The sequence below is a fragment of the Cricetulus griseus genome (assembly GCF_003668045.3).
Source record: "Cricetulus griseus strain 17A/GY chromosome 1 unlocalized genomic scaffold, alternate assembly CriGri-PICRH-1.0 chr1_1, whole genome shotgun sequence".
NCBI classification, from domain to species: domain Eukaryota; kingdom Metazoa; phylum Chordata; class Mammalia; order Rodentia; family Cricetidae; genus Cricetulus; species Cricetulus griseus.
The window spans coordinates 3,609,740-3,636,503 of record NW_023276807.1 but is presented as its reverse complement, the minus strand read 5'-3'; the positions used below and the strand labels follow the sequence as shown (position 1 = coordinate 3,636,503).

Genomic DNA, 26,764 nt, shown 5'->3' with positions numbered 1-26,764 from the left:
ACGATGTTTTCAATGATGTATGTGTATATAGCTACTATAATGGCTAATTTTGCCTTTTCCAAACATCTGTTTTCTCACTTCAGATTAAATAATTTTGCAGTTCTTCCAAACACTAGGTCTAACATTTTTTGTTTCCTTGGAAAGGATATCATTTAGTTGTGCTAGTTTTCACTATTTTTATTCCAGACATGGTACTAAGAACCTAATATGTAAAGAATGAAACATAGCCCACACACACACACCCTTCATGTTCATAAAGTGATGGAGACCTGTTACTTCATAACAGAAGTACCATGGAGGGTAATGCACAGCCCAGCCTGGCTTTGATGCCACTCACAGAATGTTCTCATCCATATTGGGAATGAGTCTGAAGCAAAGAGAAGCTAGCTCCAGAGGAAGTGGCTCACTTGATTGGAGATGAAACTTTCGGCAAAGACTGTGTCTTAGTTACTGATCTATTCCTGTGAAGAGACATTGTGACCAATGCAATTCTTATAAAGAAAGCATTTAATTGGGGGCTTGCTTACAGTTTCAGAGGCTTAGTCCATGACCATCATGGCACTAGAGAAGTAGCAGGGAACTTTTCCGCGTAATCCACAGGCAGCAGGCAGAGAGAGAGCCTGGGCCTGACATGGGTTTTTGAAATCTCAAAACCCACTCCCAGCAACACACCTCCACCAACAAGGCCATATCTATTCCAATAAGGCACCACCTGCTAATACTTCTCAAAACAGTTCACTCCATGGAGACAAAGAAATCAAACATGTAAGTCTATGGGGGCATTCTTATTCAAGCCTCCACATCCTGAGTGTCAGGCAGAGGAGGCAGAAGGAGCTGTTGCTCTCTTCCATACACATCTTTCCCAAGCACATTGTTTCTACTCCCCTTCCCAGCTGTACCTACACAGACACAAAATGGATTTGGTAGGCAATTGGTCAAGAGGACCCTGAAAATCTTGAAGTTTTATACACACACGTTATACAATTTATATATATTTATAACCATTAAGAAGGAGGAGGGAGAATTTGTCTACCATGCAGGCAATGTAATAAGTTGCCACCCGAGGCCAGGGGCATCAGTAATTTAAACAACAAATCTAAGAACAATAGTAGGCTGCCAAAAATGTTCTCTGCTAACTACATTTTATTAAGCACAAAAAGGAAAATATTCATTGTATTAAGTGCTTTCAAATATTGGGCAGGTAGCCCATGTCTTACCCCGGTGTTCCAATCCAGTAAACTCACTGGAAGTTGAAAATATCATAAATTTAAAATGTCATGCATTTAACCTACTGTATATTGTAGCTTAAATATACTCAGAATCTAGTTGCGCAAAGTCGTCTAACAGAAAGCCCAATTTATCATGGAGGGTTGAATAGCCTACATGATGTAATGAATTCAATGAGTATAGAGTACTGGTTATCTGCCCCTGTGACAATAGGAGCCATGGCTCTCTCTGCTGCTGGCCATCGGGGAAGAATGTCTTGTGACATATGAGTAGACCCTGGAAATATCCAAGTTGGAAATTGAAAGCTCTGCTGAATATGAATACTTTCATGTTGTTGTAAAACTTAAAAGTATTAAGCTGAACCAGTACTGAAGCAGTAGCTGAGAGCTCACATCTGATCCACAAGTTGCAGGCAGAGAGGGAACAACACTAGGCCAGGGATGGCCTTTTGAAATCTCCTCCAACATAGCCATACCTCCTAATCCCTCCTACACAGTCTACTGAGAATGGAGCATTCAAACATATGAGTCTATGGGGGCCATTCTCACTTAAACCACCATGCTGGGGAAGATTCACAAGGAAAGACACTCCCAAATCTTTGTCCAGGACTTACAGAACCCGAATTACCATTCTTGTATAATTCCTAAAGCATCCTGTGATTATAGCATTCACTGTGGCTTAAAATGATCGGCCAATTGCAATTGAAAATGTGGTAAACTAAAACTTACAGTAGAGTCAACCTAAAGACATATGGGAAGCCAAGTAAGTTACAGTCTTGTGGGAAAGGGGCACACAGAATCTCACTGATGCATCTGGATTAATATTCTCATCAATGTAAGTGCTTCTGGTGCCTCTTACCCATGAATGATGCTGTGGGTGGCAAAGTTAGCTACTTGAAGCTCACTGAGGACAAAGATCGAGCATGTCTCACAATCTTGGCACATAGTAGCCTCTGCTGTGTGAACAAAATGTCCTCTCCCCCAAGAACAATGTGTCAGTCATGAAAACATGTCTGTGCTGCCCTGAAAAATCTTCATATGTAGAGATATGCCATGTCCTCTCCAGCACTGAAAGTAAGAGGCTAAAACAGGGCCTTCATTTGGATCTCTTTTATTTTCCTCTTAAGAACAAATAGTTGTTTTGGGCATGGCACTATATATCATTTTCTCCATATATTCTCAGTTCTTAGAACACTGTTTGGAATATGAAAGGTGCATAGGAATTGTGTGATAACTAACCAAATGGTTTGTAATGCAAAACTGCTTTCCAGCTCCAAAGTCTGGAATTGATCTTCCACTGACATGGATTACCCTTGCTCCGGGTATGAACACATACTCTCAGGAAAGTAGAGAAGAGGTCAATAGTGAAAACAAAAGACAAATGTGTGTCACAAAGATGCTGAAACAGAAGTGCATGTCCAACGTCATTCTCTGATCAGACAATGGAGCTCACAGGACTGGGCAGATGAGGACATGTCTGCCCAGACTAGACTCAATACATCAGTAGTTGTCATTTTCAACTGGTGCTCTTCGTCATAAAGGACAGTTTCTCTGCCAGGCTTAAAAACGAAAGAAAAGAAAAGAAAGGACCACTTTCAAGGTCACTGTCACTACTGACTTCTGGCTGTTGGTCTATATCTTGGCATGCCTGGCTTCTCAAATTTAATTAGGTCCCCTAGCCTCACCTCCCCCAGAGTGTGAGCCCTGGCTGCACTCCGGATTCTTATCCCTAAGTCCTGGTGATGTTCTCTGAGTACAGCCACTTTTCCTGTCTCTCTGGGCCTGAGTCACAGCCTCTGACCTTATGCCCCATGAACTGGCACACTGTTTCAGAGACTGAATTCCTGATGCCTGCCCTGCTACAACGAAGCTATTTGTGTCATCATCCTAAAGAACATTCCAGAAGGAAAACTGTGGATTAATCTGTGGCCTAAGTCCAGAATCAGGCATTGATTTGTGCCTATGAAAAATAGGACAACAAATGAATGGATGGATCCCACTTAAAACACTGAGGGATTATATGAAATTGCATGTCTGTCTTCTGCCAGTTCCTTTAAAATGCTTTAAAATGCCCTTCCTGAGCTCAAAGGAGGTCTGTTCCACAAATGCAGTTAGCTGAACACAAACCTAGGTTGTGACAACTGTCCACACAGGCCTCTGCATTGCCTTCACTACTGTTGGGACTGGATCGAGCTTTCTCACCTTGGTAAGGCAGCTGGTGGAAGCTGTTTACACGGAGAACAAAGGAACAAGGGATATGTCCACTTGAAATACAACCCCCCCCAAGTCCAGCCTAGGATGGGAGCTGATCAGCAGCTTGACCTAGACAAGTGGACAGCAGCTAAGTATTGAGGTCACTGCATTAGCTATCGTATGCACTGTTTCACTGTTTAATAGACTGGCTTGGTGGAATGTTGGAAGAAGTACATGGCCTCAGGGCTGAGACTTGGTGGCTTTCAATCTTTTATTCTTTTACTCATACCCTCTCCATAACAACCCTCCCACAACACACATACACTTAGAACGACGTCCAGATATCTCTGTCTACAATATGCACAGCCATTACAAGATAAAGCCATCTACAGACAGATACAACAGACATAGAAGCAATCCAGTCACAAACTACCAGATGTATACATGTGCACTAAAGCTGCAGATATGCTTCAAGTAATAGGCTGAGTGCTTTTGTAAATCTAGAATAGGATATTTTTTAAATTAATTTTTATTTAAATTAAAAACAATCTTATTTTACAAGCCAATCCCAGTTCCCTCTCCCTCCTGTCCTCCCCCCCACCACACACACACACCAACGCCCTATAGAATAGAATATTTATGCAAGCAGGCAACTAGCTTGCTTGGCTAGGATCAAGGTTTCCAGTGTCTACATACCAACTTTGTTTTAAACAACTACGTAACTGTAAGAGACTTTTGTTGTAACCCCACTTTTAAGAGAAGGGAGTATGAACAGAAAACGAAAAGGAAAGAGCTAACTACTCTAAACCTTTTGAACGCTTGAAATCGCCCCATGATGGTCCACCAGTGACAGTGACGGGGGACACTGCCCAGAACAGAGCTTTCTTGGAGACACCTGAAGGTGGGTCTGGGAAATCCTGAGTCCATCGCTGTGTTTTGCACACTATGGGGATAGGAAGAACGGCCAGTTAGACTTGGGAATGACCTTAGGGTCTGGAGCTCTGTATTCTAAGGGAGCAGGTGACTTAGGATGGGAACATGGATTTGGGCAAGTGCTGGCTCTGAGCCCGGCTTCTCCCTTGTACCGGGCGCCACGCTAGGGCACCGTCCTGCAGCTCCCGCCCAGCACCGCTTTGCTCTGACGTCCGTCTCCAGAGCTCTGACGATCGCTCCCGCCCGCCGCCCTTATAAAGAGACTTTTCCCAATATCCCAATCGATCGCCTTGCCCCTTGCAGCCCTCAGCGGGCTCCCCACCGAGCTCCTCCACTCACCCCCGCGCCTCCCCCTCTCGCTGCCCCTCACAGCCGCAGGATCGGGGGACGCTCGGACCCCCAGAACAGCTCGGGGTGACGCCCAGGTAAGAGCCCAGAAAGGGAGCTGTGGCCGCGCCCTCGGGGAGGCTGGGAGGAGGGACGGACTCTGCCTGGTGGGGATGCACCCTCCGCACAGCTGAAAAGCACTTGTGGCTCTTGGGTGCCAGCGGCTGCAATCTCTAGGTTCCGGAGACCCAGGGCACAAGGGAGCCGGGGCAGCTGAGGGCCAGGGAGCTTGGGCGGAGGGGGAATTTGGTGGCTCTGCGCTCACAAAGGCGGGGCCCACCGGGTCCCGGGAGCCCCAGAGCTCCCTGGCATCCCCGAGGTGAGTGCTTGCACCCAGCGCCTCACCATCCACTTTCAAAGCTCAGACTCCCACAGAAACTTAAAAGCGTGTGAACTGGGTGCAGGAAATAGCCCAGGTAGTGTGCGGCAGGAAAGAACAAGAATTCCGTACGGTGAAGCATTCATTCAGAACTTGACACCAGTCCTCGTCCTTTCGCTCTTCGTATCTGTAGCTGGGGTTTACACATTGCCTTACTTAAAATCCTTTTCTCATAGAGGCTACAAGGCGACGGGTGGGGACATGATAGGAACTAAGGACAAAGGAAGATTGAGAGGGTCGAGGGTCATTCATTTAAACAGCGAAAACATACTTAGTTGTCACAGTAAATTAAACCAGAACTGATGCATTTAAAATGGATTTTCCTACCCCTCCCTGCCCGCCGGTATATCGGGTTACTTTTGGACCTGTTTCCTCAAGTCCTCTGAAAGGATAAGTAGACAGTGAATAGTGAACACACACACACACACACACACACACACACACACAGTCACACACACACACACACACACACACACACACTCATGTTCTTGGAGTATTCCTTTAGGATACACTTAAATTAATAAACAGTTATGAAATATCGACTTAGTTTCAAAGGGCAAATACAGGCATAATCATTGCAAACGATCTCTTGACAGAAGAACTTAGTTATAATACAAATCATACTTAATTTAAACTTGAAAGAATTTATAAAATACAAAAATTATTATAATTGTATTTGTGTTCACTCCTTTTTTTTCTGTTTCTTCAAAATTCAAAGCATTAACTTGTTAAGGAGAGGCAGACCAGTGTAGTGGACACTTGTTGGCCATGACTAGTTTCAGGGAATTTCAATGCAAGCTTTTTATTTATTTTTTTTAAGGGATGTCTGGAGCCAGCTGCTTATTCTTGGCAGCGTGTGTAGGCATAGCACTTGGCTGCTTAATAATGCATTGCTGTATTTTTACAGAAGGCTTGATGAAGTAGCCCACTGTGGAAGGATCTGCACGCTACCTTAAAAAAAAAAAAAATGTCTTTCCATGTAGAAGGACTGGTAGCTATCATCCTGTTCTACCTCCTTATATTTCTGGTTGGAATATGGGCTGCCTGGAAAACCAAAAACAGCGGCAATGCAGAAGAGCGCAGCGAAGCCATTATAGTCGGGGGTCGAGACATTGGTTTGTTGGTTGGTGGTTTTACCATGACAGGTAGGTGTTCCCATGCTTCCTTCTCATGCTGGTTTGTGTTCTGAGTGAGAAAGCAAACATTGTTTTTGTCCTTTGGAGTTCTTTCAGCCCACTGCTTATGTATTTTAAAATAATTTCATATTTAATTTAAAAGAACAAGGTTTAATCTCAGTACTACTTGACAAAAATGAATTTACAATAAATCACTGGACAAAATATTAGCAAAGCAACTACAGTCAGTCTCTTTTGCCTGGCTAGTGGTAAAACAAAGGGGTGTAGGAATGCAGAGTCATAGTCTTTCAAGTTGTGAATGTGTGATTTAATGACATGGTGTCTCAATGCATCCATTAATACAAGCATGAGGTTATGACTGAGTTCCCTTAAATGACAAGTGAATACTAACTACTTGTGATTTTTAGCTTGAATAAATCATTTTGGAAACACTAAAATTCCAGTCTAATTAATGCCAGTTAGAAGCCTACCTTCTCACTTAATAACTATTTTTCCTTAAAGGAAGCAATCTACAACACTAAAAGTAAGATTTCCAGGATCTTGATACCAAAAGGAAGAAAGTCAGGGTGTGTCCTCAAAGAAATCCCCAGCCCAGCATCTGCATTTCTCTTCCTTTATAATTTTCTTTGTGTTAGGAGAGGCCCTTCATCTTTCTTTCTTTGATCTTAGAGTGATTTCTTTGGTTTTTCATATTTATCTTGATCATTGAAAATAATTGTGAAAACAATATAAACCTGTGTCTTGTAAAGGATTGCCAACACTTATGTCTGAGCCTTGCTTAGTGAATATTTAACACCTGCAACAATCTGCTCTAGTTGGAACTCTTGACATCTCATGAGAAAAAAAAAATCTTCCTGTAAATCATATCCAAATGAAATATCCCTTTCTGTGCAGAAGTGCTATGTAAAGACAGTTCACACTGTGTGTCAGCTAGGGACCTAACTATCCCATGAAGGCAGTCACCATCTTCTGAATGCCTTCATTTTGGCTGTCTGAAATCTACAGTTCACTTACCAACTATAGATGGATTCATGTGCTCTTTACAGTGGGTGCTGTGAAAGGGCTGCAGAATTAAGGGAGTCTTCTGAGTTGATTAATTAGCTAAGATCAGGGCCAAGTCTGGCTGATCACACTCAGGATCCCTCCATGCTGTGCTGTGTGCAGTTCTCTCACTAGTATACTCTGTCTCTTTAAAAAAGCGCTTTGTTTCAGAAAACAAAATCATAAGAATAAAGTGCTGTTGAATGTCCAAGCATTTTAGTCATCTATGATTACTAGAATATTCTACTACTTTATAATAATCTATTTCATATAGTCATACATTTTTCCAGGATTTGTTCTTTCATCACATGCAGATTTTTTTAAAATATGACAGAATGAAAGAATATTAAAAATGGTCAAATGAGGCCATTTCTTGTAAAGTGTTATCATAGTCTAGCTGATGCGTTAACAATTCTTTCTTCAAGCTCAGAAGACCCTTAGTCAATATGACCATTCTTTTCAAATCTGAACCATATTATTTGAGCCTCACTAGTTTAAGGCTGATTATATGCATTTCATAAGAAATAGAGAGTGAAATATAGATTCCTTTAAAATGTATAGCTTAAAAGAATGTATGTTCTTACTTGTTATTTGACACAAATATATGTAAATGTGGGAACCAAATTGTGGCCCAGAAAGGTCTAACTCAATAACAAATGGGGAAGACTGTTTTTAATCATGGTAAGTGACCATGTTTTTCAGTTCTATATCATAATAAGTGCAATTGCTCAGGCACAGATTTGATTTTTGGATGAGGGATTGCAAAGCCATGCAGTGAAAAGTAATTGCTAAGAAGCTTTGTGCTCCTAAGATCTTGGAGCCATTTTCATTCTGTGCCAAGGTATGGCTGGCATGTTATTGGTTTCAGCCATCTTAAGTAGAAGATGAAATCTCAGGTTCTGACTCTCGTAAGCATAAATTTCTCCTGATCCTTGTTACATACTCCATGTGCCTGGTAGAGAAGAAAAACTCTAAAATTTCAACAGGATCTAGAATGAGAAAATCAGTGAATGGCAGTGTTTAGTTGCCTGCACTCCAAGTGTGGAAGCTTGTGTGAAGATCGGAGTGGCTGCTACACATTTCCTGCTGTCTTCAGGGTTTAGTACCTAAATTTCACGGTAACTCTGCCCCAAATTTCTAAAAAGGAAAGGCTTCTCAAGTTAATAATTATTTTTTTATTTATGAGATTATAATACAATTGTATAATTATATCTTTTCTCCCTTCACTTTCCTCACTCCAAACATTCCCATGTATCCCTCTTTGTTCTCTTTGAAATTCATGGCTCCTTTTTTCTTCAGTTGTTGTTTTACACACACACACACACACACACACACACATATATATATATATATATATATATATATATATATAGAGAGAGAGAGAGAGAGAGAGAGAGAGTTAATCTCAATTCACTGAGATTTTTTGCCTATTGGATTAAAAGGGGGATAAATTCTGGCATGAAAACAGCCAATCACATCTCAGTGGTATAGGCAAGATTACTATACATAGAGATGTTTTCTTTTATGTTACATTCTTAATGGAATGTTTCAGTCTCCTGTCTGATAAGAGTATTAAGAGCCTGGGACCTTCATCATCCCACATACATTGTGCACAGGGATCACTTTGAATCTTTCTGTTATACTCTTAGAAGTACAGAAACTACAACATATTAGAGTTCTGATGACTTTGATTTTTCCAATAAGAATAAAGTATTATGGGCTAGCAGGCCTTAGGGGGAAAGTATTGGTGCCGAAAATGATAAAAATTCATTATGTGAAATTCTGGAAGAATTAATATAATATTATATTGAAAAATGAAGAGTCAGATTTGTTAGGAGAATTTGTAGCTTGTCAGTCAGTCTTGGCCTGCATTTTGGTTCTTTTCGTGCTTTCATTCAGTAATTGTGCTACAGAAGATTTATAAACCTGAAAAATATATATCTAACAGAATATTGCATTGCAGAGCCTATATGACCACATGAAGTCAGTGGCCACTGTGCTAGGCCCAGGGCATAGCAGGTGAAGAGAGCACTATAACCCTACTCTTTGTTCTATTCCAGCCACCTGGGTTGGAGGAGGTTACATCAATGGGACAGCTGAAGCAGTTTATGGACCAGGCTGTGGTCTAGCATGGGCTCAGGCACCCATTGGATATTCTCTGAGTCTGATTTTAGGTAAGTGGGTGTTGAGATCCCAGTGACTCATTCAGTGCTCAGCATAAAGTGTAAATAACAAGTCAAATGACATGAACAATTATTGTGGAGAAAATTTCTAAGTAGCAATTACCAGAAATTGTTATGTAGCAGAACACCACCAATGCTAAGATTGTTAATCTCCTGATTACGAACTGTGTAAAAACCTCTTTTATCCTGTGGCCAACTAGAACAGAATTTCTTAAACAACTGTGATTTATTTCTTTCAAAAATAGTATGGATATATCATTAAAACCTGATCAACTCTGTTGTCCCTTTGTTCCTTTTGGTAAGTCAAACTACTAAAAGTTTGAATATTATATAAGAGAGTTGCTCATTTTGCTACACAAAATGTTTTTATTGGAGTTTATGCTGACTCAAAGTGTCTAAATGTTGGCTTGTGGGACACAAATGCCTCAAAGTCTTTTAATGCACATGGACCTGGTCCGTGTCTTTCAATTCACATGCTTCTTTTATGTCATCCAGTTGCCCATTGGACACGGAACTGTTAGATGTACTAAGGAATTTACATTAGGTTGCTAAATATTTCTTGGTAATCTATTCATAGGACATGTGAAACAGGTTTCTTAGTGCATAAAGATATCTTAAAAATTCATTTTCTTAGCGGGAAGCAGATACATAGTAAAAAGTACGCATCATGCCTTTGTTCTCATCAAGCACTTGTTTGATTTGTTTTAGGTGGTCTGTTCTTTGCAAAACCTATGCGTTCCAAGGGCTATGTGACCATGTTAGACCCATTTCAACAGATCTATGGAAAGCGCATGGGTGGCCTGCTGTTCATCCCTGCACTGATGGGAGAGATGTTCTGGGCTGCAGCAATTTTCTCTGCGTTAGGTAAGAAGATGGATCTACTGAGTCTCCAGTTCCTGAACATAGGGGTTTGGCCTCTTAAAAAACTTTAAACCCTGTCCGGATCCATAATTATTCCTATAAGATCTCCATAAAATTTCTATACTTAGCAAAGTATGGCTGAAGAGGTGCTGAAATCTAATCTCAGCCTCATTTGTTTTGAGGCTGAATCACATACATCGTTACAGTGTGGCCATAAGCAATAAAGTTGCTTTTATAGGATATTTATGATTTAGAACACAAATGGGTGCAATTTAATTAAATTAATTAAGCACTGCCAAAAGGTACAGCTTCCATCAGAACTTTAAAACTGTCCATGAGGAAATTTAAAAATTTAAGGGGAATCCTTGGTCTTAAATAAATTAATTTTGACATCCCCCCCCACCCGGTACCTGTTTTTACTTCTGTGAGCACATTTTATCTCTTCCTGTTTTCCCTTCTAATGGCTGCCATGCTAAAATTGATAAACATAGTCAAAACTAAACTCCTTGAATATTTTTTTAAATTAGTAATATTGTTATGTAAGGTATGTCCTATTAAGAACAAGTATAAAGCTATGTGTGAGTCCTAAGAATAAGTAACATTTGTAGAGACGTGGGACCTCACAGCCTGTGAACAGAATAGACAGGGCATCCAGGCAAAGCCATCTAACTTGACATGTCAATTAAGTGAAAGGAAAATACTATGGGCAATTAATGGTAAAACTGAGGATAATAGAACACAGCAAGGATTCTCTCATGAGTTTAAGTGGCTTTTGTTTTGTTTTGTTTTAGTTAACTTATGAAAAGTTTCCAGTCCCCAGCTTCTTTTCACTCCAGTCTACTCTTGGAAATGCAGATTTAGAGGTGAAACAACCTTAGCCAGGTGCTGAAATACGAACAGCCTAAAGCTGTTGAGGGAACTGGAGATGCAAGCCCTGGAGAAGCTGTGTGCTGTATCACTTGCATTCTGCCAGTCTTACCTCAGCTCAAGGACCATTCTTAGCTGTTCAGTCCCCCTCTTGGCTGTCAATCACCCCCCTAGCCTCTGTTCACCGCTCCCTCTTCCTTGCCTCAGTAACACCTTCCTCACAGGAGCCAGTGCAGAGGTCTGTCTGCTTGCAGGTCTGCCCTCCTTTGGTAGCCAACTCTTTCTAAATTCAGGCCTCATGGCTCTCTTTTCTTTTAAAACCAAAACTCTAAACAGGATCTGTAGACATGACAGAGCCTTTGCTTTCTCTTCTCCTTATGCCCCTGTGTATTTCCCCTCCAGAATGTGACCCTTCTGTCTTGCCTCTGACACTTTACAAATCCAGTTGTCAGGGCTTTGGACTCATCTCCAATATTTTCAGTGGGACTATGGAAGATCTTCAGTCTCAGTCCACTGCCTTCAGATCCAAGGCAGGCATGTCTCAGGCCACCGAGTGTGGAGCTAGTGAACGGATGAGGAGCTGGACCCCCACAGCCCTCTTCAATGGGACAGGTGGCCACATCCAGGCACTCTGCTACACAGGGTTCCCCATCTCTTCTCCAAGTGAAAGGGCAAGGCTTAAGTCTAGAGCCAGGTGCTAGGTGGTTAGAGAAAACGGAATGGCCTTCTGTGTTATGTTTGACAGACTGTGAGTTTGTCTCCTGGTTCCAGTATTATCTTATGTAGCCTCTGTACATCTGAGGTTAGTTCGCATCAACTTTGTCTCCCTACAACCTAAGGTCATGGTCTTGGTTGCTAACTATGGAAGGAAAGAAATGATAGTAAGATAAAAAAAGATTATTTGTTAGTTCACAAAATACACCAATAACTCAGTAAAAAATAGCACTCACCTGTGCTAGACAACAGTTCTCAACTTAAAGCCTAATGACATAATGTATACAAAGAACAGTCTCTCCTAACCTCACTTTCATTAGCTGAGAAACAAGGGTAGTTTGTTTCCCACTGGGTTTGACACTTAGAAATTTCAGGTTTAAGAACAGACAACCTGCTGAGGTATGACAGAAAGGAGTGGGATGAACAACAGAATACAAAATGCTTGCTCTGGCTGAATAAAGTTCCGAATAATAATCCTGAAAGGTGAATAGAATTAATGAGCTGAAGTTTCTATGGCATTTTACAAATGCAAAACACAGCAGATAAACTCTGTACTTCAACATAATGACATAATTACTACTGCTGATATTTGTCTATGTCTGTATATGTATTTCAGGTATATGAAAACATGTTAACAGTCTCTGGGTATATACACATATACACAGATATGAAGTAACACACATACACATACACTATAATCAACAACTACACACACACACACACACACACACACACACACACACACACACACTACTGCCCTCAGTAGAAATCTATGCTCTAGCAGCACATGTGTACTATAAAATTCATTGCCGTTATTCTTTAAGTATAATTGTTGGGTGTATTTCAAAAGTAGTGATTATAATAAATAATCTTGGAACACGAAAGAAGAAGTATAAACTCTACCTGTATTCATTTTCACCTCAGCATGAATGAGAATGGGAAATGAAAGCATAGGAGAATCTTTTCTCTGTATTTACAACAAACATTGATTTAAGGTAACACAGCCACAAAAGACATCATTCTCACTGTGCATTCCGGATGGGAGCAGCTTCATCCCCTCAAGGATGGTTGCTGTCACAGGTTTATCTGCACCATCACTTCTTCATCTGGTCTTCTCTTGATTTTCTTTCCTGAATAACCTCTTCCAGACATGACCAAAACATTTATCCGTCTCATGTTTTGTCCCCTGTATTAAACAAGACTTGTTGCCTCGATACATTCCAGCAGTCACTAATGGGGAACAGTGACATCCTGAAAGTTCTCTGGAACCTGTGGCTTCTACTACATCTTCCTTGCTAATTGTGTCCTCTCACTTGACATCAAATTGCTGAGTCATGCTGCACTGTGATACCAATTAACTCCAGTCGGTATCAGTTAATACCAGCCTAGTGCTGTCAGGCTAAGTCTGATTATCATTTTTAGCCAGGAACCTTAGGTTGCTTGAATGGAATGTGTGCTTATATTTCTAGTAACTAATTTCAATGATTTGCTTCATAACTTCACACCAGCAGGTCGGGAGATGCAGTTTTTCCTCACTACAATTAATGTAATAATGTAAAAAGTATTTTCGTAAAAGAATTGAACCCAGATGTAATTGTGATAGAAAGGCAGGTGACTTTTCTAAAAACACAGAATTGCCACCAATGTAACATCTCCAAAGACTAGAGCTATGAAGTTTGCCAGTGATTAAATTGCTTATAATTCATGGCATTATAACTTGGAAATGTTATGAAAGCAGAAAACTTTGCCAAAAAACAAAATAACAAAAGATTTGCAATTAAAATTCCAACATGAAAAACAAGCCTCAGAAAAAGAAAAAAAAATACCCTATTAAAGGTCCACACAGTAACTCTACCATTTATTAAAAGCACCAATAATTGGCCTCTTTTCTATGTAAATCATAGCTCTTTATTATATTGCTCTTTCTATTCAAGGAAAGTATCCTATTAACATAGTCAAAGCAAAAAATGTTTTATATTGCTGTTTTAGAACAATGTGAGTTGCCCTTTACATAATAAATGTTTCTCCCTGGTAGGTGGTATACACCATGAATGCCTGTTAAGGAGTAGAAAGAGACAGCAGTGTTCCAAACTGCCCATTCATAAAATTCTCAGTGGAAAGACAGGCAACAAACAATGCCATAAAGCAAGAAAACAAAAATATTGAAGATGGAAGATACTAAAAGTATAATTTTCTCCTTTTTTTACTTTAGAGTTGCTTATTTTGTGTGTTTGAATATTTTGCCTCCATGTATGTTTGTGCATGGTGTGCCTGGTGCTGATGGAGGTCGGAAGAGGATGTCCGATCTCCTGGACCTGGAGTTATGGATGGTTGTAAGCCACCATTTGGGTGCTGTGAACTGAATCAGGATCCTCTGCAAGATCAATCTGTGTTCTTACCCCCCTGACCCATCTCTCCAGTCCCAAAACTATGATTTTTTCCAGAACCAAGATTGTTCAGTATGTTCTGGGTAGAAGCCACACATTTACCAACTAAACAATTTAAAAATACCTCTGGAGACTTCGAGAGAGAAAAGAAGATGATAATGCCATTTACCAATTTTATTATTTTCTCCTATAAATCTGACTCAGTTCTTTGGTATCTTGAAGGGTTTGTTCATTATTGTGGGCTAGCAGAAGGCAAAAACAGAAATAAATATTCATTGTAAATTATAGAAATGGGTGTTCATGCCTCTCAGAAAAACTTCTTATGGATGAAAAGAATTCTGTTGTACACGTTTGATTAAGTCAGAATTTCATATAGTCAAAGCATTACAAAGTTCTGAGAATGGGGTTGTATTCATCCATATTTCTGGTTGTTCTGTTGTCATGCATTTTAGATATGTCTTACTTAGGTTAACCAGCCAAACAGCAACAACAAGAATTTTTTATACCTGATCTATGTAAAGAGATACTTCATTTACTAAGACATAAAATTTCTAACACAATAGTTCTTTTCCATGTTATTGTCCCGTACACCTTACAAGCACCTGGGACATATCTGCTATGACTTCACTTTGGAAGCAGAAGTGTACCTTCACCACTGAGCTGCCTGCTCATTTTCTTCTAGGAGCCACCATCAGCGTGATAATAGACGTGGATGTGAACGCATCGGTCATTGTCTCTGCACTCATTGCCATTCTTTATACCCTCGTGGGCGGGCTCTACTCTGTGGCATATACTGACGTTGTACAACTCTTCTGCATTTTTATAGGACTGGTAGGTGACACCACCTCATCTTTTATCGCCTCCTTCCTTTCCTTCCTCCCTCATTTCTCCCCTCCCTCCCTGCCTTATCCTTCTAAAAATATTTATTGTAACTCAGAAAACATCAGTGGATATATGATTTTCCATCATGAAAAATATTGTAGATTTAATACTACTTAAAATACTAATTTTTCTATGAACTGGCTAAATCACAAGCCCTGGTTATTTTTGATAGTGTTTGACAGAAAAGTATGCCCTAACTCTAACTCCTACAGATATCTGGGTCCTGCCTCCCACCACTATTAGTTTGGATCACAATTACTTGTAACCCTCTTTACTATTCAGCGGCAACACTGTCATCTCCTAAGCAAAATTAATTCAGTGGCAATGTGGGGGAAATACGTCTCCTTGTCTTCTGTTAGTTACTACAGGGTGACTGACAGAACATAGAAACTATGACAGGAATCTAAAGATGAGGGGCTTACTTACATAAGTGATTAGCAAGATTTACTCTTTGTTATTCCCAGGTAGATTAGATCACATGCATGTCTTATTGAGTAAAGAATACTGTCACCATGAAGCATGAGTAGTATTAGGATGAAAGTGAAAGCACTTTTGGCATGTTCAAAACCTCCTAGCCTACTTTTGACACTTTGCATCCTCAAGCCTTAAAATGCAAAATAACAATTGCATTTATGGCAGGATACAGCACCCAGTTCATATAAAAGAAGCATAAATGGAAATGTGTGTCCATTCCGTGTCATGGGCTGACATGGGTCCATGTGCAGTCTCATTTAAATGCAAGCATCATGTCAACAGAGAAAGCACATACTCATCTTCCCAGGCAGGATCAAAATAGCTTTGATTTTCTTCGGTTATTTACTTTTCTTATAATAAAAATCTCTACTGACTAATTTAGATTTTTACCGTGCATGTTTGAAAATGAGAAAATTACTCTCATAACTTCTTATTGTAACTTTATATCATCAGTAATAATATCCCAGAGTAATCCATTAACTGCAAACTTTAAATGTTAATTCCCATATAGTCACAAAACCTGCATTTCCCATTCTTCTCCTAGACACTGTTTGTGTTATAAAATGTCATTTAAACCTTTTAAAATTAAATTTAAGAGTATTTCATTTGCTCAGAAATCCGCACTTTTTATTTTTAAATTGCCCAAACTTAAGTGGTTGTACAGAATTCTGTTTTTTACCCAACATCATCATAGCCATCCATAAAGGAAGCAGAGAACACAAAAGCAGTTCTCAGGAGTGTCAGAGGTGAGGTCAGTATGGCAATGACAGCCCTCATAATTGATGCACTTGTTATCCCAAGAAGCCCAAACCCAGGGGAGAGCTGTCTACCAATGATGCATTGCTTTGCATGAGATCAGAACTTACGACATACAGACTCATGTTTCAAGTGTGTTGCTGTAGGAATGGAATGGCAAACCTATGTATGGATATATGTTAGAAATTTTTGGCCATAAAACATAACTAAGTGGATAAGTTATGGGGGTCAACTCGTCTTTTTATTCCTAGATTAAATTAGAGTGTGTGTGTGTGTGTGTGTGTGTGTGTGTGTGTGTGTGTGTGTGTGTGTGTGTGTTATTCAGTAAGGAATACTACATAATTATGGGCTTCTTAATTAAAGTACTATAGAATTGGCTGTCTAAATATAGTTTATTTTCCCAGCTTTAGTTCCTATACACACATACATAATCAATCTATACTTTAACCATACCTTCTAAGACTCTGTAATTCTGTGGGTTTTGCAATCATTCTTGGAGATCTGAAACTGAACATTTGATTTGTTAGTTTTCCCTTTTGACTCCTCTTCCCTGTTCTAACAGAGAGGCGGCTGACTCTGCCACCCTGTTCTTACTAAACATCATTTCCTTCCCCAAAGGTTCAGCTGACTGCTTCTATGGTATATATGAGCCAACATAGTCAAACACATAAGTGGTCAATGTGTGTCTTCATTGTTTTCTAAGTCCATGCTTCATGGCATCCTATAGACAGCATAATTTGAGGCCCTTGTCTGTCTCAGAAGGAGCATCTATCAAGCTGTGCCAGCTCTGAGAAAGATGAACTAGGAACATGCATATCCTGGTCAGTTAAGCTCATAGCCAATGCCCCAATGTCACTCTTTGTTCTAGTGGATCAGTGTCCCCTTTGCCCTGTCACATCCTGCAGTCACCGACATCGGATTCACAGCTGTGCATGCCAAATACCAGAGTCCCTGGCTCGGAACCATTGAACCAATCGAAGTCTACACCTGGCTTGATAATTTTCTGCTGTTGGTAAGTCACACTGTTATATGAGAAATGTGGCCTAAGATTTCAAATTTTGTTTAGAGCTTCACCTGCTGGTTCATGGTCATATCTGAATTGACTTCTATCTTGGAAGGCCACATGTCTAAGCCCTCAGTGCATGAGGCAAGGTGGGAAACATTATTAGTGAATGGTTCTAAAGGAAGAGTGCTGAAAAGGTAGAGGTGACTTAAAACCCTGGTGTGACAGTCCTGTTAGAGAATGGCATAGAGGAAATAGTGGCAGATCTCTGGTCGAGGAAGCGGGAAGAACCATGCAAACCCAACCAGATTTTATGATTCTGCTAACTAAAGAGATTCTATATGAAAATAAACATTGCACCTGATTTTGAGGCAAGAAATTTGCTATTTCTTGTAGTATAGTGAAGGGAAAATTGGTTATTTTTGTTTCCTCATTAGAGGATGGGCAATATTTTATGAGTTTGTGTGTGTGTGACACTTTACTGAATATCAACAATTCCTCAACACTCAAACTGCATTTGTCTCTCCCAATAAAGAATTTCCCAGTAAGAGGCAGGAAAAGTTGGGGAAAAGCATGCTTCAAATAGTGGCTTCTCTCATAAGGATTACGAAGAAATCCCTTGGCTTTCCTTTTCCCAGGATACTTTATAATTATGTATATAAAAAATTAGTTGTGAAACGGCACCTGCCTTCCAGTGTGTTTATAGTTATGTGGAGATGATGAAAGGCAGAGGCAGGCAACTTGTTGACTGTCAACCTTGTGTCTGTGCTAGGAATTACATCGGAATGGCATGGTCTTCTCCCCCCACCCCAACCTCATTGAAGTCCTCATAAAACACATCTGTAAAATAAAACATTATATCCAGTTCTTTAGCCAGACTTGTGATCCCAAATGTTGGACAAGTAGAAATCAAATATCTCTTGTTGAGTGGAAGGAGAAACCATAGAAATCAGGTCTGCATTGCAGCACTGATGGTCTTTGGTCTTCAGATTATTTTCCACACATCTATTTTAACATGATTCCTAAATACTGCCAGTGGCCCTAGAGGTTTTTCTCAGTTCCACCATCCCCAACTGGCTCTACACTAGACCTGAAGCCTCCTTACCTTGGTTTCCCTATTGTCAATCTTACACACTCATTTTCCAAATTGCCCTCTATCTTCATTAATAGGACTACCACAACAAAGTACCACTTACAGAGCTTTATGTTCCAAGATTCTAGCAGTAGAGTCTGAGGTCAGGGCACCAGGTGGGTTCTGTCAAAGGTTCTCCCCAAGTTCTGGCCTGCTAACTTCTCACTGTGCTCCCTGCTCATGATGTAAAGAATAAGTATATAATTCAGAGGTCACCAATCCTTTTTGGAATAATTCTACTCTTACCATCTGATTATGTCCCCCAAAGCTCAATTCAGTTCCAAATACCATCAAATTAGAGTCAGGTTTTCAGTGTAAAATTTGTCTCTTTGAAAACACAGCTAGATTTTACTTTACTTAGAAACTATGAGTTTTCAAGATTGTTATGTTCCTAAAAGTGCATAAATTCATATCACTCATGGACTTGGGGGCTACTAATGACATACTAATGTATAGGTTTAAAAAGAAAGAAAAATGTTTTTTGGAAGAATATAGATTTAAGCAATGGAATTATGGATTTTGGAATTTATTTTTAACTTTTTACTTTTAAATATGTGTGACTAGTGGAAGGAAAATTACTCTAGATTCAGTATATCAGGAACTGTGCTTGGCAAGACTAAGTAAAGACAAATAAGACAGCCACACCAGAGTTAAAACCCTGAAAGAAACACCCAAGGTGGCATAGCAAGCTCCTTCATCTATTCTCTCATTTGTATACTACTTACTGAATACCAACTTTCCACCTGTCTGACAATAGGAGAAGGGTCAATAGTTCAGGGGAAAGTCAGTAATCTTCCAAGCTTCTCTCTGACCACTACTCTGAGCCCTGAACTCTATTAATACCATATATACAGTTGTCCGACAGCTGCCTGGGTATCATGGTGATGTATTCAGTGGTCCCACAGTGCCTGGGTATCATGGTGTTTTTACTTTTTTCATATTAGCATCTCTTCAAGGGATTCTCATTTTCCTACATGACCAACTCAGATGTCACATCAGCAGGCTTTCCTGATTGATATGTAGGCATCCACTTATCTCCTTTTCTCACAAGCCCAAATAATTGTTTGTCAGTTTTGCTTCCATGCAGATGTCTTGTAGCCAATTATACTGCAGCTCAACGCCACCAATCCTTTTGACTTTGTACATTCCATTTTAAGCATACTTCTTGTGTACCTATGTACCTTTGCCAAATGTTTACATATTCTGTGCTAACATGTATGTCATTTAACTGAAAAACCACATAACAGTAAGGTATTCTGTAAAAATGAATACAGACAAAAGTTGTGATACTGTCTTTAATGTGTCTGAGCTTTCTGCACATTCCCCTTAGTAAAATACCACAATACATTGACTCTCCTAGAGGAGTGTGAAAACAGTGTCTTTCCATACCATTCTCATGTCCATGTCATAACTAACATCTATAGGCATTCATTGGGCTACATGGTTCAGATTTCATCACATATTTTCAGGCTCTCAATTAGTTTTTTTTTTTTTTAATTATGATGGTTGGAATTTCTGACCCAATGTAAACTGAAGACTTCTGGGTAATTTTAAGGCAGCTAAGAACAGGTAAACTAAGGAAAATAAAAGACTGTATAGTGTAGCCACAAAGGGAAACAATGCAAGGAATCCAGTGGTATTTTTTTAACACCATTAGGTGGGTGGTGTTAGCATACACCTTTAATAACAGCACTCAGAAAGCAGAGGCAGGCAGATCTCTGTGAGGTTGAGGCCACCTTGGTCTAGAAAGTGATTTCCAGAACATCACAGGACTATTTCACAAAGAAACTTTGACAGGAAAAAAAAATCACCATTGCCATGCAATGTCTGTTTTGACAAGCTGGCTTGAAACCAACAGAATTTGTATTTCATGGTCTGCCTATCAAGTCCAGGATTGAAGCACTGGCAGGCTGTGTTTTGTCTGGGCTGGCCCTTCGTAGACAGCACATTCTTGCTGTGTGCTTACTTGATAGAAAAGGCAATCAACCTCCCTTAAGTTTCTTATTACTCTTTTGTTTGTTTTATTAACAAGGACACTAACTAGAGTCATGCTGACTCCATTTTCATGCTACAATGAATTCACCCAGAGCCAATAATGATATGGATTCCTTTGCCCAGAAGACCAGAATTTACAGAGAAACATGGAAGTAGCCAAAACTTCACAACTCAGCAAACACAGTTGCAGCAGTTGGGATTTGTGGTCTGTGGAGTGTGTTCTATACTTCACAACTCAGCTAAAACTATTTGAAATACAATTGATTGATGGAGTGTTACAAAGCTCCTGGAAAATACCCCTTCCATTTGCCTCCTTCTTCGTTTGACTGACTCTGAATCCCTGGCTTCTCATGCAGATGCTGGGTGGAATTCCATGGCAAGCCTACTTCCAGAGGGTTCTCTCTTCATCCTCAGCCACCTATGCTCAGGTGCTGTCCTTCCTCGCAGCTTTTGGGTGCCTGGTGATGGCTCTGCCGTCCATATGCATAGGAGCCATTGGAGCTTCCACAGGTAAACCTCATGCACCTTTGTCACTTTTGAAAGGTAGTGTGTGTCAAACCCCTAAAGGCTGTTCTCTGTATTTCATATCCCACCCCGTTCACACGGCCACATTAAACGAATTCTTTCTTCATGACCCTACCATGCCTTTGCTATAGCATCCAATAAATGGGATTCTAGTTACATGACCTCTACCTGGTTTTTGTTGCTCACTCAATGATGAAACATTTGGAAACACCCAACTTTAGTGTATTAGCCACTATATTCTGTCAAACAGGAGATTAATTGCGATTCACACAGTATAACCTGAGGAAGGGGTAGGACTTAAAAATACCATTCCATTTTGGCTCCTCCGTGGTGAGTATAACTATAAATGGTAGAAATGAACACTGAAAACCTACCACATGACCCCCCCTCCCCCCCTAGTGAGCCAGAGAAAAGCAGAAATTTCAAGCCACTGGCTTGAGAGACAATCCTCCCCCTCTCATCCTGGTCTCCATGAACCACTATGAACTTAGATTTTAGCTTTTTATTTGCAATAGTTTGCTAACCAAGAGGGATGTTTACTTTCCCTGCAGAAACTAAGCAGTACATATATTGGTTAAGATAAACTAAATACTAAGACAACAAAAAAAGAGCAATATGAAATGTTTATTTCCCCGTTGGTATCTATGAAACGTTTCAGAAGTCTTCCCTTTATTTTTCTTGAACTTAATCATTCCTGTCTCTCATGTTTCTCCCATGGTAGAAAGGGGAAGCAAGATTCCCTGTAAGGGCACTGACCACGGTCAGGAGGGTTCTACTTTGGATCCTAATCAGCTCCCTGCGTAATATCAATAACATCACCTTGAGGATTGAGGTTTCAAAGACCCATGGGAGGTATAAACATAAGATCATAAAAGCATAATGGCAGAAACTGAGATCTGTGGTCAGTGGGGCATTTTATGAACTTCAGAACTAAGTTACAGCTGTTTTAAGTGTGATTATGAGGCAGCTTTCAGCATGTGGGATGAAAATACGTAATATTAATCCATACTGAGAAGCATTCTCTAAGTAGAGATAATTAAAACAGATTAGAAAGGGTTTACATTCCACCCTGTTGTCTATTACAAAAGTAATGCCATTTGTTGAATTATTTTAATTTATTTTCATTTTAGTTTTTAAAACAGGAGTCAAGATTTGTAGATAATCGTCCCCTCTCATGTTCATATATGACATAAAACAATAACTGACAAAAAACATTGGAAAAGTGTCTCGTCAGTGTCTGCTTCTGTAAAAAGAAAATATGGTTTGCTTTACAATGGCAGATGGACCCACTGCTTCCTCCTCTCTCTCTCTCTCTCTCTCTCTCTCTCTCTCTCTCTCTCTCTCTCTCTCTATTTCTCTCTCTCTGTGTGTGTGTGTGTGTGTGTGTGTGTGTGTGTGTGTGTGTGTGTGTACTGTGTAAGCAGGGTAACAGAAACCAGAAAACAGCTTCCTGTTTTCTTGGATTTGGTGTACATTCCTGGTTCTGATTTCTAGTGACTTAACCTCTCACTTGCAGCTTTATGCAAGTGGGTATGGCTTTATTGATGACTGTAACCAGAAGTGGGGGAATGGCAGCATCCAAGGAAACCACTACTGCTTAGTCTTGACATTACAACATCAGGGAAGATCACCAAATATCAAAGAAGCCAACTAATGTACAAGTGTACAAATCCAGGTCCCTTGTCTTCTTCAACACCGGCTGCAACCAAACCAAACAACACAGGGATAGTGAGATGGCCCAAGGGTAAAGACACTTGCCACTGAACTTGATAACCCAAGTTCTATCCTTGGAACCAATGGTGGAAGGAGTGAACTGACTTCAACAAATTGTCTTTTGACCTTCATACTCATATGCCGTAGCACTTGAGTGCTATGGGTACATGCACACACACACACACACACACACACACACACACACACACACACACACACACACACACACATGCAAATAACAAAGTGGAAGCAGTGTATTCAAAGACAAACTTACTTACATTTCAAGTCATTCTATTAGACCAAGTTCAAAGACCTCCAAGAAATCTGAGCATCATGAATGAAAAGAGGCTACCTTTAGCATGACCTGCCCCACTTTCTTCTAAAGAAAAGCCTATGCAAGACAGAATTGCTTAGGAGAAAACTAACTCAAATGCAGCTCCAAGGCTGTTGCATTATCTTCAGAGGTTGTTATAATATCTTCAGGGAAAGGGTGCGGGGGATGGTTATGATCTCTTTGTGTACACTGGTCCCTGAACCTCACATAATGAACTTAGGCATCCACTCAGCTCCAAATGGTCTGAAGGAGATGTTTTGTTTAGGGAAGTCTGTTGTCTGTGATTCTAAGTATGCACTACTGCAGACAAAGAATATCTGATTTCCAGGGCCCCAAAAGTGTGGCTAAGCCTGAGTGCTATCAATACTCACAGGAGCCAGGCATGTCGGACATCTTACATGAGCAGCATATGGACTTCCCACCTCAGTGGACCACACAGGGACTCTCAGTTGTGATGGTTGTTTCTGCTCCACAGACTGGAACCAGACTGCCTATGGGTTTCCAGATCCCAAGACCAAGGAGGAAGGAGACATGATTCTCCCGATTGTTCTGCAGTACCTCTGCCCTGGGTACATCTCCTTCTTTGGACTTGGGGCTGTTTCTGCCGCTGTCATGTCCTCAGCCGACTCTTCCATACTGTCAGCGAGTTCCATGTTTGCTCGGAATATCTACCAGCTCTCCTTCAGACAAAATGTAAGGCCAGCCCTTTAATCTGTCATTATGATTATTTTGTCCTTGCCACTGCATTTGCTTATCTATTATGTATGTACTATTATGGATTGAATCTCTATCAGCTGAAATGGTAAATTTGGTTATGTTCCCAGACCCAAAACTTTTTCAAAATCAGCACGATGTCCCAAGTGGGAGGACCCATACTATGAAACCTGGTTTCATTCACAAAATTACTAAACACAGTGTTACAAAATCACCTCCATGCCATACCTACAAGGTATATATGAAATGTAAATTAATTTCTGTTTTAAACTTAGTTTCATTTCCAAGTGTCTTATTATGAACACGTAAATATTCCAAAATACAAAAATAAACCTGTCTGGATATAAAATACTTCTGTTCTCAAACATTTTAGATAAAGGATACTCAATCTGCAAGTGCATATTGAATGTATATTGCAATCTGGCCCTAATATTGGTTAAATACACATATTGAAAGGTAGTGAATTCATTTACCCAGCAAAGGAATCACAGTAGTGTATGCTGTTGTTTGTTTTCACACTAAGGGAAACATATTATAAGTATTAGTAACATATTAGTAACATATTAGTAAGTATTTCCTAAGAGACTGCCATGTTACTATAGACTAAGTTTCTTGTCTTTCTGGTAAAAGAAAACACAGCTTCCAAAAGTTTAGAAAAGCATTTAATCTCACTAAACATGCTAGGATCCTAGAGATTTCTGGTAGCCATAAGTCATGGTGAGCTACTTCACACTATTTTTGTAATGACTGCTGTGGTCTTTGCATTCCAAAGGATACCTTCAACATATAGTAGCCTTTCGATTTGATTTTCCTTCTGGTGCCAAATGGTTCTAGGACAGTTTGCTACTGCTGTCCTTGGAGGACAATGAAGCCCTGTCAAGAGCTTTTCTCTATCATGTAAAGCTTGGCTTCTCACCAGGTTTCCTAGATCAGAGTCAGCAAAATAAGCCCATTGGAGCCAATGAGATGGCCCAGTAGGGAAAATGTGCTTGCCACCAAAGTTGGTGACCCAAGTTCCATCCCTGGGACTAATATGGTCGGAACTGATTCTGGTAAATTGTCCTCTGACCTCCTCACATGAACCATAGCATATGCATTTGCACACACATCTGTACATGAACAAATGCAACTTTTAAAAATGGCCCTTTGGTGTTTTACCAAGGGAATTCCTGAGAAACACCTGGTTTAAAGCACCAAAAAAGTAAGCTATCTTTGAAAATGGTGGGACTCCTACAAAGACAAGCCTGAATGGTATCCATACTCTCAGTGCCTCACATGGGTGAGATCTTACCTTGCCATATTTTATGTATGGCACCTGTTCTTAGCCCATCTCAGCTTATCCCCTTACAATGAGAGAAAGGATCTACGCCTCACTTTATTCATATGGTACAAGAAGCCCTTGTACCCAAGTCCATAGGTTATATCAGCTTTGGACATGGGGGACCGTGTAAAATCAATTTTAAAGCATGGACTTTTATTTTGCTCATCACTTAAAGAGCCAACACAGTGTTTTCAAAGTTGACCCTGCATTGATTTCTCACAGGCCTCAGACAAAGAAATTGTGTGGATCATGAGGATCACTGTATTTGTGTTTGGAGCATCTGCAACAGCCATGGCCTTGCTGACTAAGACTGTGTATGGGCTCTGGTACCTGAGTTCTGACCTGGTCTACATCATCATCTTCCCACAGCTACTCTGTGTACTCTTCATCAAAGGAACCAACACTTATGGGGCTGTTGCAGGTTACATTTTTGGACTTTTCCTGAGAATTACTGGAGGAGAGCCGTATCTATACTTGCAGCCCCTAATCTTCTACCCTGGTTATTACACTGACAAGAATGGTATATACAATCAGAGATTCCCCTTTAAAACCCTCTCCATGGTTACCTCATTCTTGACCAACATTTGTGTTTCTTATCTAGCCAAATATCTATTTGAAAGTGGAACCTTGCCTCCAAAGCTAGATGTCTTCGATGCTGTCGTTTCGAGGCACAGTGAAGAGAACATGGACAAGACTATTCTAGTCAGAAATGAAAACATCAAGTTAAATGAACTTGCACCTGTGAAGCCTCGACAGAGCCTAACTCTCAGCTCAACTTTCACCAATAAAGAGGCCCTCCTTGATGTTGATTCCAGTCCAGAGGGATCTGGGACTGAAGATAACTTACAATGACCCCATCTACACTGTACAGAACAGAGAGTTGCTGTAGGGAAGTCCTGGAAAGAAGGTTTGGAGCATATCTAACACCTATTAAAATATAAATGTGTAGAGGGGGAAAGTTTTGCAGAAATAAAATGAGTTATAATGGATGAGTTCAGAAAAAGTAGCAATTGCACAGTGAGAAGGAAGTGAGTGTGAAAGCAACAGCTTAATTTCTCATCATAACACTTTTAATTTTGAATAGCTTTGTTAAGCATAGAAAGATGAATAAACCCCAGCCAAAGAAAGTGGCCAAATATTACTTATCTCTATCAAGGAAAGAGGAAGTATATATTAATGAGCCCATCAGAAGGAGACTAGTGCACTGGATGCCAGTTTAATTACTACAACATGTAGGCTGTGTGTTTACTCACTGGCAGTACTGTAAATTAAGTAATGAGTTAACTAGTTCACTTTTCTCCATGCGAGGATGAAACCTGCTCTTCCATGATCTGAATGTGGCATTTGCTCTATTTTCAATGTGTGCTCTCTTACCCTTTCTTGCTTTTCCTCATGCACACTCTCTTCATCCATCCTTCCATCCTTCCCTCCCTCTCTCTGCCACCTTCTCCAATTTTCTCTCTCCTTCCCTCTCCCCCTACTCTTCTCTCACTCTCCCTCTCTCCCCTCCCTTTCTCGCTTCAGATTTTATTTTTGTGTGGTGCTGGAGCTCTGTGGCAGGGCCCTGCACATGCTGGGTAAGGGCTCACCTTCTGAACTAAACTCCCA

At 40.3% G+C, this 26,764-nt stretch overlaps 1 protein-coding gene across 1 annotated transcript; it reads left to right on the top strand.

The window, feature by feature from the left end:
- The first annotated feature begins 6,085 nt into the window (after window positions 1-6,085).
- Window positions 6,086-26,008, top strand: Slc5a7 (solute carrier family 5 member 7). Its single transcript, XM_027386685.2, has 8 exons — window positions 6,086-6,263; window positions 9,356-9,469; window positions 10,187-10,342; window positions 14,990-15,138; window positions 17,288-17,431; window positions 20,906-21,059; window positions 23,597-23,814; window positions 25,379-26,008. The coding sequence occupies exons 1-8, from the start codon at window positions 6,086-6,088 to the stop codon at window positions 26,006-26,008; spliced, it is 1,743 nt and encodes a 580-aa protein (XP_027242486.1).
- The last annotated feature ends 756 nt before the right edge of the window (window positions 26,009-26,764 follow it).